Here is a 12,907-nt window from a genome sequence, read left to right as displayed (position 1 = left end):
AACAACAACAACAACAACAGTACTAACCATTTATGCCTGATTGAAATTCGTTCAATTTGGATTTCAAGTGTGAAAGGCCCTATTGTGGTGTAACAAGGCTGACAGCAGTTGAGCTCTACCAGGCCTTCTATGGGTATCAGAGTGGAGAGCCCACATTCCTCTGGGGGAGTGTTCTGTATGACCAGGCTGCTCCCTTTGATTTATGGGATGGCTACTGCAAGATCGAGGGATCAAGTGGACAGAAGTAAGCTGTCCCAGGTTAACCCTTTTGATGGCAACACGGGGCTTTGGTTGTGTACTTTTCTTAAGGAGCCCCTGTCAAGATCTTAGCAACTCACTGTTGTAATGTTGTACATGCCTCTCCAAGTTATGTCACTGTCTCTCCTTTGCAGTAATGGTTCTTTTCTCCGTCTGTCTTGCAAACTATCCCTCTGTCTTTTTCTCTCACTGTCTCTCTGTCTCTCTCTGACTCATTCTCCCTCCCTCTCTTTTTATAAATGTTTTCTTTATCTGTGTTTCTCTCTCTCTCGCTCTCTCATCTCTTCTTCCCTCCCTCTCTCTTTTTCCTGGGACCACAGGTGTGTGTGATGGCTTGTGTGAAGCTCCACAGCCTCCTCCAGACAGTGCTCTGTCTAAAGTGGGTGGAGGTGTGTTTCCTGCTGGGCCGCTTGGGCGCCCCCCTGTGGCCAAAGGGTGTCATGGTGGACGCCAACGGCGGGCACGCGGAGACCTTCTCCCGGCTGGTGCCCATCGTACGCACCCTCCTGGACCAGCACGCTGACCCCGTCACGCTGCAGTCCCTGCTGCCTAACCTTCCTGTGACCAATGGTAGCCCCACCTTCGCTCAGGACCTGCAGAACTACTGTCACACCGTGGAGTGGCAGGACTTCTACCAGCATCATGTCAGTCTTCCTGCCCTACATCACCACTACCCTGTTACAGACAGATACCCATATAGGCCTGTCATGTTACTGGATTCATAAGCGGACAGTATCAGAGAATGTAAACAGTACCAGGCCATATTCATTTAAGGTGTATTTATTAAAAAATACGGACCTTTTGCCAATATGCTTCATATGAGCAGTGGGAGTGAACTGTGCTTGGACAGAAAAGCAGATTTCAAATGTTATGTTTCCACAGAAGTAATTTGTCTAAATCTCAGTGATGTATTTTTAGAGGGGCTGCCGTAACCTTTGTCCTTGGCTCTAGATTAACTTGGCACTGTTTGGGTTTGCCGCTGTCTGTTCTGTGTCATCAGCTGTGTCCACCCAGCTATCCCACACCCACTAAGCAACTCATAGTTTACTTTTGTGCTGGTTGACTGAGAGAATGTAATGTAAAGCTAGGCGGTTTTGTGTCTTAATGTGTGTGTTTTAATAATTCGCTATGGTACAGCACTTTGGCTATCAGCTGTTTTTTTTTTATGTGCTTTATAAATAAATATGACTGAGTGACTAAAGTAGCTAGTTTGGTAAAAATTGTACCGAATCTCAGTGTGTTGGCAGAAAAGAAAAGTTTACACTAACAGTTACCTCTTAGCATTAAGTTTACAACTTTATGCTAAGAGGTTCCGTGAATTAAAGCCAAACAGATCCTCCCAAGTTCAGACAAGGATTTATTTTGAAAGTGTGTGACAGTTCACTCTCTTAAATCTTTGTTGTTTAGACTTGTTGTATATACAGATCATACAATACACTGCCTTATCAAGCATTTGGTATCAGTCCAAAGCTATGGTTAGGGTTAGTGTTTGCAATGACGTGTGTTCCAAGTCAAAAAAGTCATTACTTTTTAAAATAATTGTACAGAGATTTTGTGTTGGTTAAGTGTGTGTGTTGTAATTGTGTTTTCTGAAATGCGTGTATTTGCTGACATTTGTAGGTCCAACCCACTATGGAACAGTATGAGTTGGACACGTTTGGGAAGAGCCACGACCTCATGTCCAACTTTTGGAACTCCTGTTTTGACGACCTCATGAGCACAGCCATACGGCGAGACAAAGACAAAGGAGACAGCAAAGCCAAATTCCAGGTGAGGCCTTCACCCAGAGGAGCCTGTTTAGAAAGCTGCAGGTTGAAGTCAATTGAACAGACTCTAAACAACGACCTCGGTATGCGTGTTTATGTGTGTGTGTGTGTTTGTATGCCGGTGCCTGTGTGAGCAGGAGGCCATTGTGGACCCTCACCTGAAGCGAGTGCGCAGTGAGAACAACAGGTACCACAGCATACAGAAGCAGAGCTCCAGCCAGCAGGGGGTGGTGTGGCGTCACTGGAAGTCCCTCCGCTGCCTGCTGACCAGCGAAAGAGGCCCCTGGGCATACAGGTCTGGTTGTTCAGCCTCAAATATTTGACTTACTAGGAATTAAAAATTGCATATTGTATTGTGATGGATTTTGTACGGTTTTGTACAATTATTTTCAAAATCAGTTTTTCTCCACATCATTTAATGTAGACCTGTTCATTTTTATGTATTCATTGAAATGTAGTCATTATACTACTCCTCAGAGATCCTCCAGTGGTTAAATGGAAGCTTTCCAGTGCAGAGACCTACTCTAAGATGAGGCTAAAACTGGTCCCCAACTACCAGTACGACACCCACGCAGAGGCTAGCGCTTTCAGAGACAACATGGGTACATCTCAAGAACAAAACATGTCTTATTTTTGTTAGCGTTCACATGAGCCAGTTGGAAATAGTGTTTAACACGTATGGATGATGTATGGATTTGTTTTGAATTTGATTTATTCCAACATAAGGAGCTGAAAGTCCCCGCAGTTCTGAACCCCTCCCCCTTGCTGTTGCCAAGGAAGCAAAAGTGAGTGACATGGAGGACGACCAATTGGGAGAAGAGGACATTGTCTTTCTGGACAACCAGTGAGTCGCTGTTACACCACCTCATCAATGCAACACTAGTGCTCACTGTTGTCAGACACAGCTAATTAACTGTTGTTAGCCATAACCATGTTGATGGAGATCCGAGGTTTCTGACCCAGCATGCCTCACTCTGGTCCACAGGGTGGAGGGGGAGGATGAGAGTCAGAAGGAGAAGCTGGTGCTGTCGGAGGACTGCGAGCTCATCACCATTGTGGCAGTGGTTCCTGGTCGTCTGGAGGTCACCACTCACCACCTCTACTTCTACGACTACAGCAGTGAAAAAGAGGAGACTGAGGAGGGTAAAGGACATACTGCAATCTGACAGAAAACACATCTACCCTAATAAGCACTGACATTACTCACAAAGGGTATGTTAAGAGACAACATGTATTAGGAACGAGACAAGTTACCGATTCAGTTGCCAAACGTTACCCTTACTAGGATTTTTCATTACTCACCCAACACGTGCGTCACACAGCCCCAAAACCTGATGAACCTTGATCACATGACAATATTTAACAAAAGTAAACACATAAACCCAACACAACAATCCAGAGTAGGGATTGTCATACTCAACAGTGATCTTTCCTCAGGGATCGGGTTTGACTTCAAAAGGCCTCTGTCTCAGCTGAGAGAGGTGCACCTGAGACGCTACAACCTGCGCCGGTCAGCCCTGGAGCTCTTCTTCATAGACCAGTCTCACTACTTCATCAACTTCAGGAAGAAGGTGCTCCAATCACAGCACCACTCACTAGCCACAGGATTGGCTTACAGCATTGATACCCACTTAAGTGTCCCTTAAAGCTGCAATGGGTAACATTATAGAATATTTTGAGAAACAGCACCCCAAGTTATTTTCTGAACACTTTTCTCCAGATAGTTTTATTGACGGTGGTTTCACTAAATAAGTCAATGGAAAAAATCCAACCTATACTACCTTTAAGACCATAGAGACTGCTTGTGAAACTTTTATTTCCCAGGGGTAGTGATTTTATGGTACATTTTGTTTGACCAAAAATTAGTGAAAGATCATAGTGTTGTTTGTTACCCTCCCCTATCCAGGTGCGGAACAAGGTGTACTCTAGGATCCTAGGGCTGCGGCCCCCCAACCTCTTCTACTTCGGCTCCCGCTCCCCACAGGAGCTGCTGACGGCCTCTGGGCTCACACAGGTGCTTGACACACCCGACTACTCTTCAACCAGCAACCACAACAACTGTTATGAGTCCAAAAGAGAGGAAATAAAGGAAATTCCTAATTTGAATAGAACTTCTTTTTGTTTTGTTTTTACTATAGAAATGGGTGTGCAGGGAAATTTCTAACTTTGAGTACCTGATGCAACTGAACACCATCGCTGGGCGCACGTATAATGACCTCTCCCAGTACCCAGTGGTAAGTAGACATAATATGTTAAGAAAACACTGAAGAATTATACAAAAAAATTCCCCTGGCTGTAACTGATTGACAAACTAACTGTCACAGAAGATGGACAGTTTGGTTTTCTGTTTTCACAGACCAGTCCTGGTTTTTCTGTTGGGTATGACTTGTGTTCTTGTATGTTTTACAGTTCCCCTGGGTTCTGTGTGACTACACCTCTTCGGTTCTGGACCTAGAGGACCCTGAAGTGTTCAGGGACCTGTCCAAACCCATCGGTGTGGTCAACTCCAAACACGCCCAGAATGTCAGAGAGAAGTGAGTGGTGTATTAATCTAAATCTCCTAACATCTGCTGAAAACCCAACTCTACAGTGTCAGCATTAAGGCCATTGCACACTGAGTCCGAAATTCGTGTCCGAAATGTTCGCACGTAAAAAGATAAATACGCCCTCACGTTATGTCAATCGCACTTACACACTGCCTCCGAAAACTTTCGTCCGTCCAAAAAAAGTTCGGATCGGTCTATTTTATGCGTTTTTCGCATCCATAGCCAACATTTTATGGATTTTGGTGTTTTAAAAACCCACCGACACTGTATGACTATGTTTAGCCTGTGTTCTGCTCCTCTCTCTCACCAACCGTCTCTGGAGGAGGGGATCCCTTTCTGAATTGCTCCTCCCAAGGTTTCTTCCATTTTTCTCCTGTTGAGAGTTTTTTGGGAGTTTTTCCTTGTCTTCCTTGAGGGTTTAGGTTGGTTGAGGGGCAGTTCTATGGGGATATGTGAAGCCCTCTGTGACATGCTTGCATGTAAAAAGGGCTATACAAATAAATTTGATTTGATTTGATTTGATTTTGATAGGTTTTTGGGCAATTCTGAGCCACCGAATGTTGAGGCTGACGATTGCGAAAAAACGCATACGAAAATTTCGCACTCAGTGTGCAAGGGCCTTTACAGTTGTTAGTACTGATACATTCATTCTTTTTGATCCATTTCCCCTTGTATGCCTTCAGGTATGAGAGCTTTGAGGACTCTACAGGCACCATCGACAAGTTCCACTACGGCACACACTACTCAAACGCTGCCGGGGTCATGCATTACATGATCCGCATGGAGCCCTTCACCACCCTGCACATCCAGCTGCAGAGCGGCAGGTAGGCTGGAAAGTATGTTTGAGGAGGAGGTGAAAGCTCAAGAAGTTTTGAAGTTACTCTCAGCACATAGAAGCGGTAAAATGTGTGGTTCTTCGTGTTCAGGTTTGATGTTGCAGACCGACAATTCCACTCCGTGCCAGCGGCCTGGCAGGCTCGCATGGAGAGCCCCGCTGATGTCAAAGAGCTCATCCCCGAGTTCTTCTATTTCCCAGAGTTCCTGCAAAACATGAACGGTGAGAACCAGCCTTGCATGGGTATGGAGATATGTCACATATGGAGCCTATGCACAGTCAGAGCTAAGATATTATATGATATAGGATGTGACCCCAAATCCATGTTAATGTGTAACTTTCTCCTTATCACTGAGTGTACGACCCCCTATACTTAATGTTTATGTATATGACAGTTTGTGTTTCTGTGCGGGTCTGTGTGTGTGTGTTATTTTCCTCTTCCTCCCAGGCTTTGACTTGGGCAGCTTGCAGATGTCCAAGGAGTCAGTCGCAGATGTGTTACTACCACGCTGGGCCTCGTCCAGGGACGACTTCATCAGGAAGCATAGGAAGGCCCTGGTGAGACAGGGAGCTCCCAGCATCTCATCCTTCAGTCAACCCCTCCATCCCATATGCCATGTCATCCAGATCCTACTGCACCCACAAATGAATAGGTCTGATCCCTTTGAAAGAAGGACACTGTGGATAGGAGGTAACTGTGGTGTGTGCGTGTGTGTGTCCTCAGGAATGTGAGCATGTGTCCAGTCACCTCCATGAGTGGATTGACCTGATCTTTGGTTACAAGCAGAGAGGCGAGGAGGCCGTGGAGGCCCTCAATGTGTTCTACTACTGCACTTATGAGGGTAAGACTGGGACAGAACATAGTTATCCAGCACGGTTCCACCCCTCTTCTACCACACTGTTCTACCCCACTGTTCCGTACATTTCTGCTGTTTGACTGGTGATTTTCTAGGCGCCGTGGACTTAGATGCCATAGCCAATGAGACAGAGCGCAAGGCCCTGGAGGGCATCATCAGCAACTTCGGCCAGACCCCCTGTCAGCTCCTCAAGGTCTGAGTCCCATCTCAGCAATTTACTACCGTTAAACACTCCAACGATTTACCTACCACTCTGCAGGCGCCTGTGGGAACACATGTTTATTTCAAGCAGTTCTGCTCTCTCACCCTGGCTGAGTGTGTGACTGGGTGGTACTGTTGTCTGTGAATGTCACTGTGTCTGTGCTGTTTGTAGCTGGGTGTGTGTGGTGTTCCAGCTGTGCTTAACTGACCATCTGACTGTGTTTCTGGGGGAGTAGGAGCCTCACCCCCCTCGTATGTCAGCCCAGAGTGCGTCCAGACGGCAAGCCCGCATGGACACTCTGCCCCTCAACCTGTTTGAGCATCTGGACAAGCTGCGACCTTTTGTGGAGGTAGGACTGCCTCAGTCACTCCCTGTCACCTACCTACGTTTAGCACTCGAAGGAATACCTCTTGTACGGTTTATACACACTTTAATGGCTACTGCATGTGTCTATGTGTGTTTCAGGTGGTGAGTGATGGCATACCCCTGGTCCAGGCGATAGTCCCAAAGACCCAGAACCGCTCCTTCATCATCCAAGGATCCGATGTTCTGGTGAGTTTTACCCACTGAAGTTCTCTTTGCTCTTTGCATACTACAGTATATAACCCTGTCCTGTACATGTTGAAGCATAGTCACTCACATATCCTCTCCATGTTACTCCCCCCTTTTCTCCCTCTACTCTCTTTCTCCACCCTCTCTCTGCTCTCCAATTCTTCTCTCCCCCCTCTCCCCCCTCTCCCAGGTGACAGTGAGTGCCAACGGTCTGATAGGGACACACAGCTGGCTGCCGTTTGACAAGAACATTGCCAACTACTTCACCTTCACCAAGGACCCCACTGTGCTCAATCCCAAGTGAGTGACCCCAGCAATTGTGTGTTCCTACACTGTTAGCCCCATGCTGTATACACTATCAATGACGGAAGATGATCCAGACCACACACAAACTTTTTTATCGTCTCATGTGGCCGAAAGCTGTACTTAGTTACCGTTATTTGTGTAAGGCTTAATGCAACTTAAAGGATTCACTTACTATCAGCAAAGATTCCTTTGGATTGCAGTATCTCACTCAGTCCTACCTTCTCTTCGTCTTTCTCTCCTTCTCTCTCTCCATTATTCTCCCTCTCTCTCTCCATCCCGTTATTTGTTTCCTTGCAACAATACCTCTCTCCATCCTCATTCCCCCCTCATCCCTCTGTCCATCCATTTCTCTCTCCTCCTACAGGACACAACGTTTCCTGAGCGGGCCTTTCTCCCCGGGCGTGGAGATCAGTGCCCAGGTCCTGGTGGTCTCCAACGATGGGCGCCTGCTATTCAGCGGCGGCCACTGGGACTGCAGCCTGCGTGTCACCCAGCTGGGCAAGGGCAAGCTGGTGGGCAGGATCTGCCGGCACATCGGTGAGAAGCTCATTCGGTCACCTGTGGTGACCTTTGATGACCTGTGTTGACCTGTGGTGAATGGATGAGTTGGTATATAGATGATCAGCCTTGTGTTTCCTGTTGGGTTGTGTCCTTTAGATGTGGTGACGTGCCTGTCTCTGGACCTCTGTGGAATCTACCTCATCTCTGGCTCCAGGGACACTACCTGTATGGTCTGGCAGGTCCTACAGCAGGTACCGTACACTGTCAGCTTCGTAAATCATTACAGTTTATTTTCATTTATAGATTTCTTTTTTCCTTGTGATTATATATCATATTCTTATGATAAATGTATTATGGTACATTGTAGTATGAACTTGATTGTCCAGTCCTCTTGGTATGTATACATGGGTATAATGTTAAGGCCAGGAAGTTTGCTTCCTTGTTCTTCCTGTGTTGAACTTCCCCCACTCCTCCTCCTGTAGGGTGGCTTCTCCAGTGGCCTGTCTTCTCGCCCAGTGCAAGTCCTCTGTGGCCACGACCAGGAAGTCAGCTCTGTGGCCATCAGCACCGAGTTGGACATGGCTGTCTCAGGAGCAAAGGTGAGAGTTTGCGAGTAGTGGACAACTGCCACACTGCAAAGGGCATAGCACACAATGTATCTGGCAGACGTTTAGTGTTACATTTGTTGACGTGCCACCTTTTGTCTGACTACTCCTCGGTCAGGATGGGACTCTGATAGTGCACAGTATTAGGCGGGGCCAGTTCTTGCGGACATTGAGGCCCCCAGGCGAGAGCTGTCTGCCAGCCTACGTCACGGGGCTGCAGGTGGGCATGGAGGGCCACATCGTGGCTCAGACTGCTCTGGACGGCTGCTCTGTTGGGAAGGTATTCAGACCACACACAGACTCGTACTATATACACATATTCCGAGGACACACGCATGCATGAATCATCATCATCAGACATATCATGATGTAAACGTTTGGTTTCCATCATTTAATGTACTCAACCCTCTTTACTCTGACCTTCTCTCTATCTGTCTGTCTGTCCCTCTATCTCTTTCTCATTCTCTATCTCTCTCTCTCTTTCTAAAGGAGAAGTACTCGCTCCATGTGTACTCGGTCAACGGCCGTCTCCTGGCGTCCGCCACCCTGGAGGAGCAGGTGACGGCTCTGTACCTGGCAGCCGACTACGTCATCCTGGGCACATCCCAGGGCAACCTCCATATCCGAGACCTGCTTAGGTGAGTATGGAACCGCAATCACATAGAAACAATCACCTGTGATACAGCACTGTTGTGCAGATAAGTCAAGTACCATAGTAGGGGAACATCAAAGTGACACCCTCTTTCTCTTCCTGTGGACCAGTCTGGACTTGGCAGTGAAGCCCCTGGCCCTGAAGGTGCCTGTGAGGAGTGTGTCTGTGACCAAGGAGGGCAGCCATATCCTGGTGGGCCTGGAGGATGGCAAGCTCATCGTGGTGGGCGCGGGGAAACCAGAGGAGGTTAGACTGGAGGGAGCCCCCTTTGTGTGTGTGTGTGTGTGTGTGTGTGGGGGGGGGGGGTTGAGGGGGGGGGGGGGGGGTAGGGGAGTGGTGTCGCTGGAGTTCTGGACCATGTGGGGGTTATGTCTGTGTTCGTTGTCCCCTATAAAGTGAGGTGATGCCCAATCCCCGCTCTCTCCTCCTCTCAGGTGCGCTCAGGACAGTTCTCTCGTCGACTGTGGGGCTCCACCCGACGGATCTCCCAGGTCTCTTCTGGTGAGACAGAGTACAACCCAACAGAGTACACTGCGAAGTGAGAGAGGCCCTGGGAAGACTGGTCCCTTAGACCCTGGGGTCTATAGACCTCTGGCTCACACTGTGTCTCTCCTCCTCCCTTCCACATTCTTCCCATGCCCAGCTCAGCTCTGGGCTCTAGTTTTTGAACTCTCTGGGAGAGCAGCTACAGTTCTTGCACTTGTTTCTACAAAAAGGGGAAAACCTTTTTAACGCATTTTTTTGAGCCCGGTGTTTTTTTGCTTTGTTTTTAGACTGCGTCATTCCAAAGAATGTCTATGTTTTAGCGGACAAAGAGGAGTGCTCTTTTTAGATGAGTATAGTCCTTGAAAACGATTACTGTGGAGGAATTCTTTGTGGTGAGCCTAGTCATGTCTATAAGCCTGGTGACTCACTCTGGAACACACACACGCCTACACACATGCACACACACATACACACACACACACACACAGACACAGTGCAGTATGAGGGGAAGAATGTTGTGAACTCTCTATGTTCCCCCCTCCTTTTTTCAGCATCCCTTTTTTCCTCCTTTCTTTTGATTGTTTCAAGGCCAGTGGTTTGGCAACGGCACCTTGACTCCTCGAAACTTGAAGACTAATGTTGCTTGAGATTGAAATGCTGTAGTACCAGTGCATACCACTAGTGGGTCTACTTTCTCTGCATTTAAGTGTGTGTCTGTGTGTTGTGGGTCGAGCTGCTTCTGTGTGCTATTTGTACAGTAAGTCAGTGATGGACTATGCACATTAATTGATAAAGGTCCAAAAAAAAATATTTCTGGGTCAACTCAAATATTGAACTGAGTGTTCATGACATGCCTGTATGCAATGCTCAACAGATAAAGCAATAATGGTGTTGTGGTCAAAGGTATAATTTCTCGTGATTGTGAAGCTTAGAAGCAACCAGTGTCTGTAGAGGAAAGACCAAAATCCCACTTACCTTACAAAGAAGAGAAGACAGCCTTGTTTTATTACATGTAAATAACTACTGTATATTAGTTTGTTCTTTTCAAGCTACTGTGAGTGTATTGTTCAGACTACTTTTATTGATAACTAATTTCTAATTGTTGCTGCAAAATTGGTATGTTTTTGCAAAATTGTCATTGCTCATCTTCTAAGATGATTTCTCCTTGCAAAGTAACCTTTTATGTTTTAAAAAATGTTGTTACATTAACTAAAGTGCCTTTTTTACTTTCTATTGTCTCTTTAACTGGAGCCTTAAACACACTGAATTCCAGTAAGCTGGTATAATTACTATACCAAGACTCACTCCCTTCAATTTACACTTTCTATCCTGTCACCATTCTGTCCATCAAATTTGCTGCTGTAAATGATGTTTTAGAAATATATCCTACACAAAACGGATCCCACATCATCCAAAGCCTTACTTTGTAGTCGCTCTATTCTTTGTGCATCTTTATTCTGAGTACACGTCTCTCGTTTGCTGTTGAAAGTTTGTTCTGCTGTTGTTTTATTTCAAGAGGAACTGAAACAAAGAGATAGTGTCTGTGAAACACATTTGAGGAAAGACTCAGACGTGAGTGGAGGAATGCACTTCCTGTCGGCCCCTGTAGTGTGGCCAGGGATCATCTGTTGTTATGCACCATCATGATGGAGGACAATAAAGGGAACCGCTGGGCAATTGCAATACAGCACCAACAAAATGGTGCCTGTTACACATATCTGGATTACAGTGAATTATGGAGAGCTGAAAAAAATACAGACATAATTATAGCTTTGTGTGTGTGTGTGTGTGTGTGTGTGTGCGTGTGTGTGTGTGTGTTTGTGTGTGTGTGTGTGTATGTATGGGTGGGGGGGGTGGTCTGCTCGTATTATATGGATGTGTTTCAATGTTCAGAATCACATTAACCAGTTAATGTCTTATGATTCAGTTGAGTCTAGATATTTGTTGAAAAGGTGAGTCTGAAATGGCTTGTTTCAATGTAAATGACAGTGTTTCCCCTAGGTTTACAGCTTTGGGGGGGGGGGACCATGTAGAGACAGAAATGACATGCCGCCGTGTAAATAAGTAAAGGCCATTTAGTTTGTTTAATAAATGAGCACGCTATAGACCTGTTTTATAGGAAAGGTAACCTTAAATGACTTATTTTGGGATCGGGCGCTATATATAAATATATAGTGGTAGGGGAAACACTGAATGTCTGTATTTGCTGTATTCTTTGTACAGGAGTGTCTTTTGCATCGTTATAAAAGTCAGCTGCTTTTCATGATCCTGATGAAGCATTGTGTGAGACTGGTGTATGTTGTCCTACATGAATGTATGTTTTTTTCACTTAACTATGCAGCCGTGCTGACCTGTTTCCAGTTTAATCTTCCTGGCTGACCACACACCTCAGTCCTCCACCTAGGACACTACACTGAATGCATAGTGTTTATATGTGACAGCTTTGTTTCAAAGTTCCATCATCTGTACCCCTGCACAATCCAACCCAAGCCTTAGAGCAGCACAGGGCTACCTTGGTTCTGGATCTGCTCTTTTGTAATCACTATATTGGTGTTTGTATTTTTCTCTCAAAGTGTTCAAAATACATGCTTTTTTTAACTGCCTGATTGTCTCCTGTTCCTTAATTGCAAATGTGTGACAACAATGATTACAGTTTGCGGATCCATTCTTCTGTATAAAGACTGTCTTTCAGGTAAAGCTGTGAGTGGCAGATATTTGCACAGATTAACAAAACTTGAGGGCTAAATTGTCAATAAACATTTTTTAAACCACAGGCCAGAACTTGAGAAGATTCCATCTTACCATCACAGCACCCACTCTGGAGAGACATGGTACAGGAACTGCCAACCATCCCAACTCTAACGCTAGGTTACTTTTTCTCTCTAATACACTTTTGATCCTCTTTTTCTCCAGCCCCTTCAGCACATCTCTGTCATCTCTGTCTGTATGAACCCTATTGCAGTTGAAAAGGTCACAGCAACACTAAATTTACTTAAAGAGGAGGCTTTGATCTCCTGGTGGGCCGAACATCCTGTCAGCCTACCCATAAACACCTACAGGGGGACAATTCAAAGTGTCTTAGTGGAAGGGTGGGGGGGGGGGGTGGGGGTGGCGATAAAATGGGTCTTGTTCCCCCCCCCCTTTTTTACCCCTCCCCCCCCCCCCCCCCAACAGTCAATACAAGTAAAGAAAAAGGATGAGGGAGGGGAGGGAGATGTGGTGACTATTCTACCTCTGATGTGACTCTCTGGACAATGGAAGGAGGGGTTGACACCTTGCTCTGGGTTGTTGAAGGTAATAGTCTGTGACCTCCCCAGTCTTGAGGGGACTCTGGGAGACAA

At 46.2% G+C, this 12,907-nt stretch overlaps 1 protein-coding gene across 4 annotated transcripts in view; it reads left to right on the top strand.

Annotated features, from left to right (window-relative positions):
- Positions 1-11,304, top strand: part of nbeal2 (neurobeachin-like 2) — a 36,397-nt gene extending 25,093 nt beyond the window's left edge. For all 4 annotated transcript variants that reach the window (XM_067238836.1, XM_067238834.1, XM_067238833.1 and 1 more), the window contains 25 exons: positions 579-902; positions 1,879-2,028; positions 2,162-2,319; positions 2,502-2,626; positions 2,751-2,868; positions 3,010-3,167; positions 3,462-3,595; positions 3,931-4,038; positions 4,163-4,258; positions 4,434-4,558; positions 5,254-5,394; positions 5,497-5,627; positions 5,854-5,963; positions 6,130-6,247; positions 6,358-6,455; positions 6,700-6,813; positions 6,930-7,016; positions 7,207-7,316; positions 7,687-7,859; positions 7,980-8,074; positions 8,306-8,422; positions 8,547-8,708; positions 8,918-9,066; positions 9,191-9,326; positions 9,515-11,304. In XM_067238836.1, the coding sequence (XP_067094937.1) occupies positions 579-902; positions 1,879-2,028; positions 2,162-2,319; positions 2,502-2,626; positions 2,751-2,868; positions 3,010-3,167; positions 3,462-3,595; positions 3,931-4,038; positions 4,163-4,258; positions 4,434-4,558; positions 5,254-5,394; positions 5,497-5,627; positions 5,854-5,963; positions 6,130-6,247; positions 6,358-6,455; positions 6,700-6,813; positions 6,930-7,016; positions 7,207-7,316; positions 7,687-7,859; positions 7,980-8,074; positions 8,306-8,422; positions 8,547-8,708; positions 8,918-9,066; positions 9,191-9,326; positions 9,515-9,622 (3,345 nt within the window). In that variant the 3' untranslated portion in view covers positions 9,623-11,304. The remainder of the gene's footprint in view (positions 1-578; positions 903-1,878; positions 2,029-2,161; positions 2,320-2,501; positions 2,627-2,750; positions 2,869-3,009; positions 3,168-3,461; positions 3,596-3,930; positions 4,039-4,162; positions 4,259-4,433; positions 4,559-5,253; positions 5,395-5,496; positions 5,628-5,853; positions 5,964-6,129; positions 6,248-6,357; positions 6,456-6,699; positions 6,814-6,929; positions 7,017-7,206; positions 7,317-7,686; positions 7,860-7,979; positions 8,075-8,305; positions 8,423-8,546; positions 8,709-8,917; positions 9,067-9,190; positions 9,327-9,514) is intronic.
- The last annotated feature ends 1,603 nt before the right edge of the window (positions 11,305-12,907 follow it).

Source organism: Osmerus mordax, chromosome 6, assembly GCF_038355195.1.
Source record: "Osmerus mordax isolate fOsmMor3 chromosome 6, fOsmMor3.pri, whole genome shotgun sequence".
NCBI lineage: Eukaryota > Metazoa > Chordata > Actinopteri > Osmeriformes > Osmeridae > Osmerus > Osmerus mordax.
The sequence above is the reverse complement of the archived record's forward strand: the minus strand, read 5'-3'. Positions and strand labels throughout refer to the sequence as shown.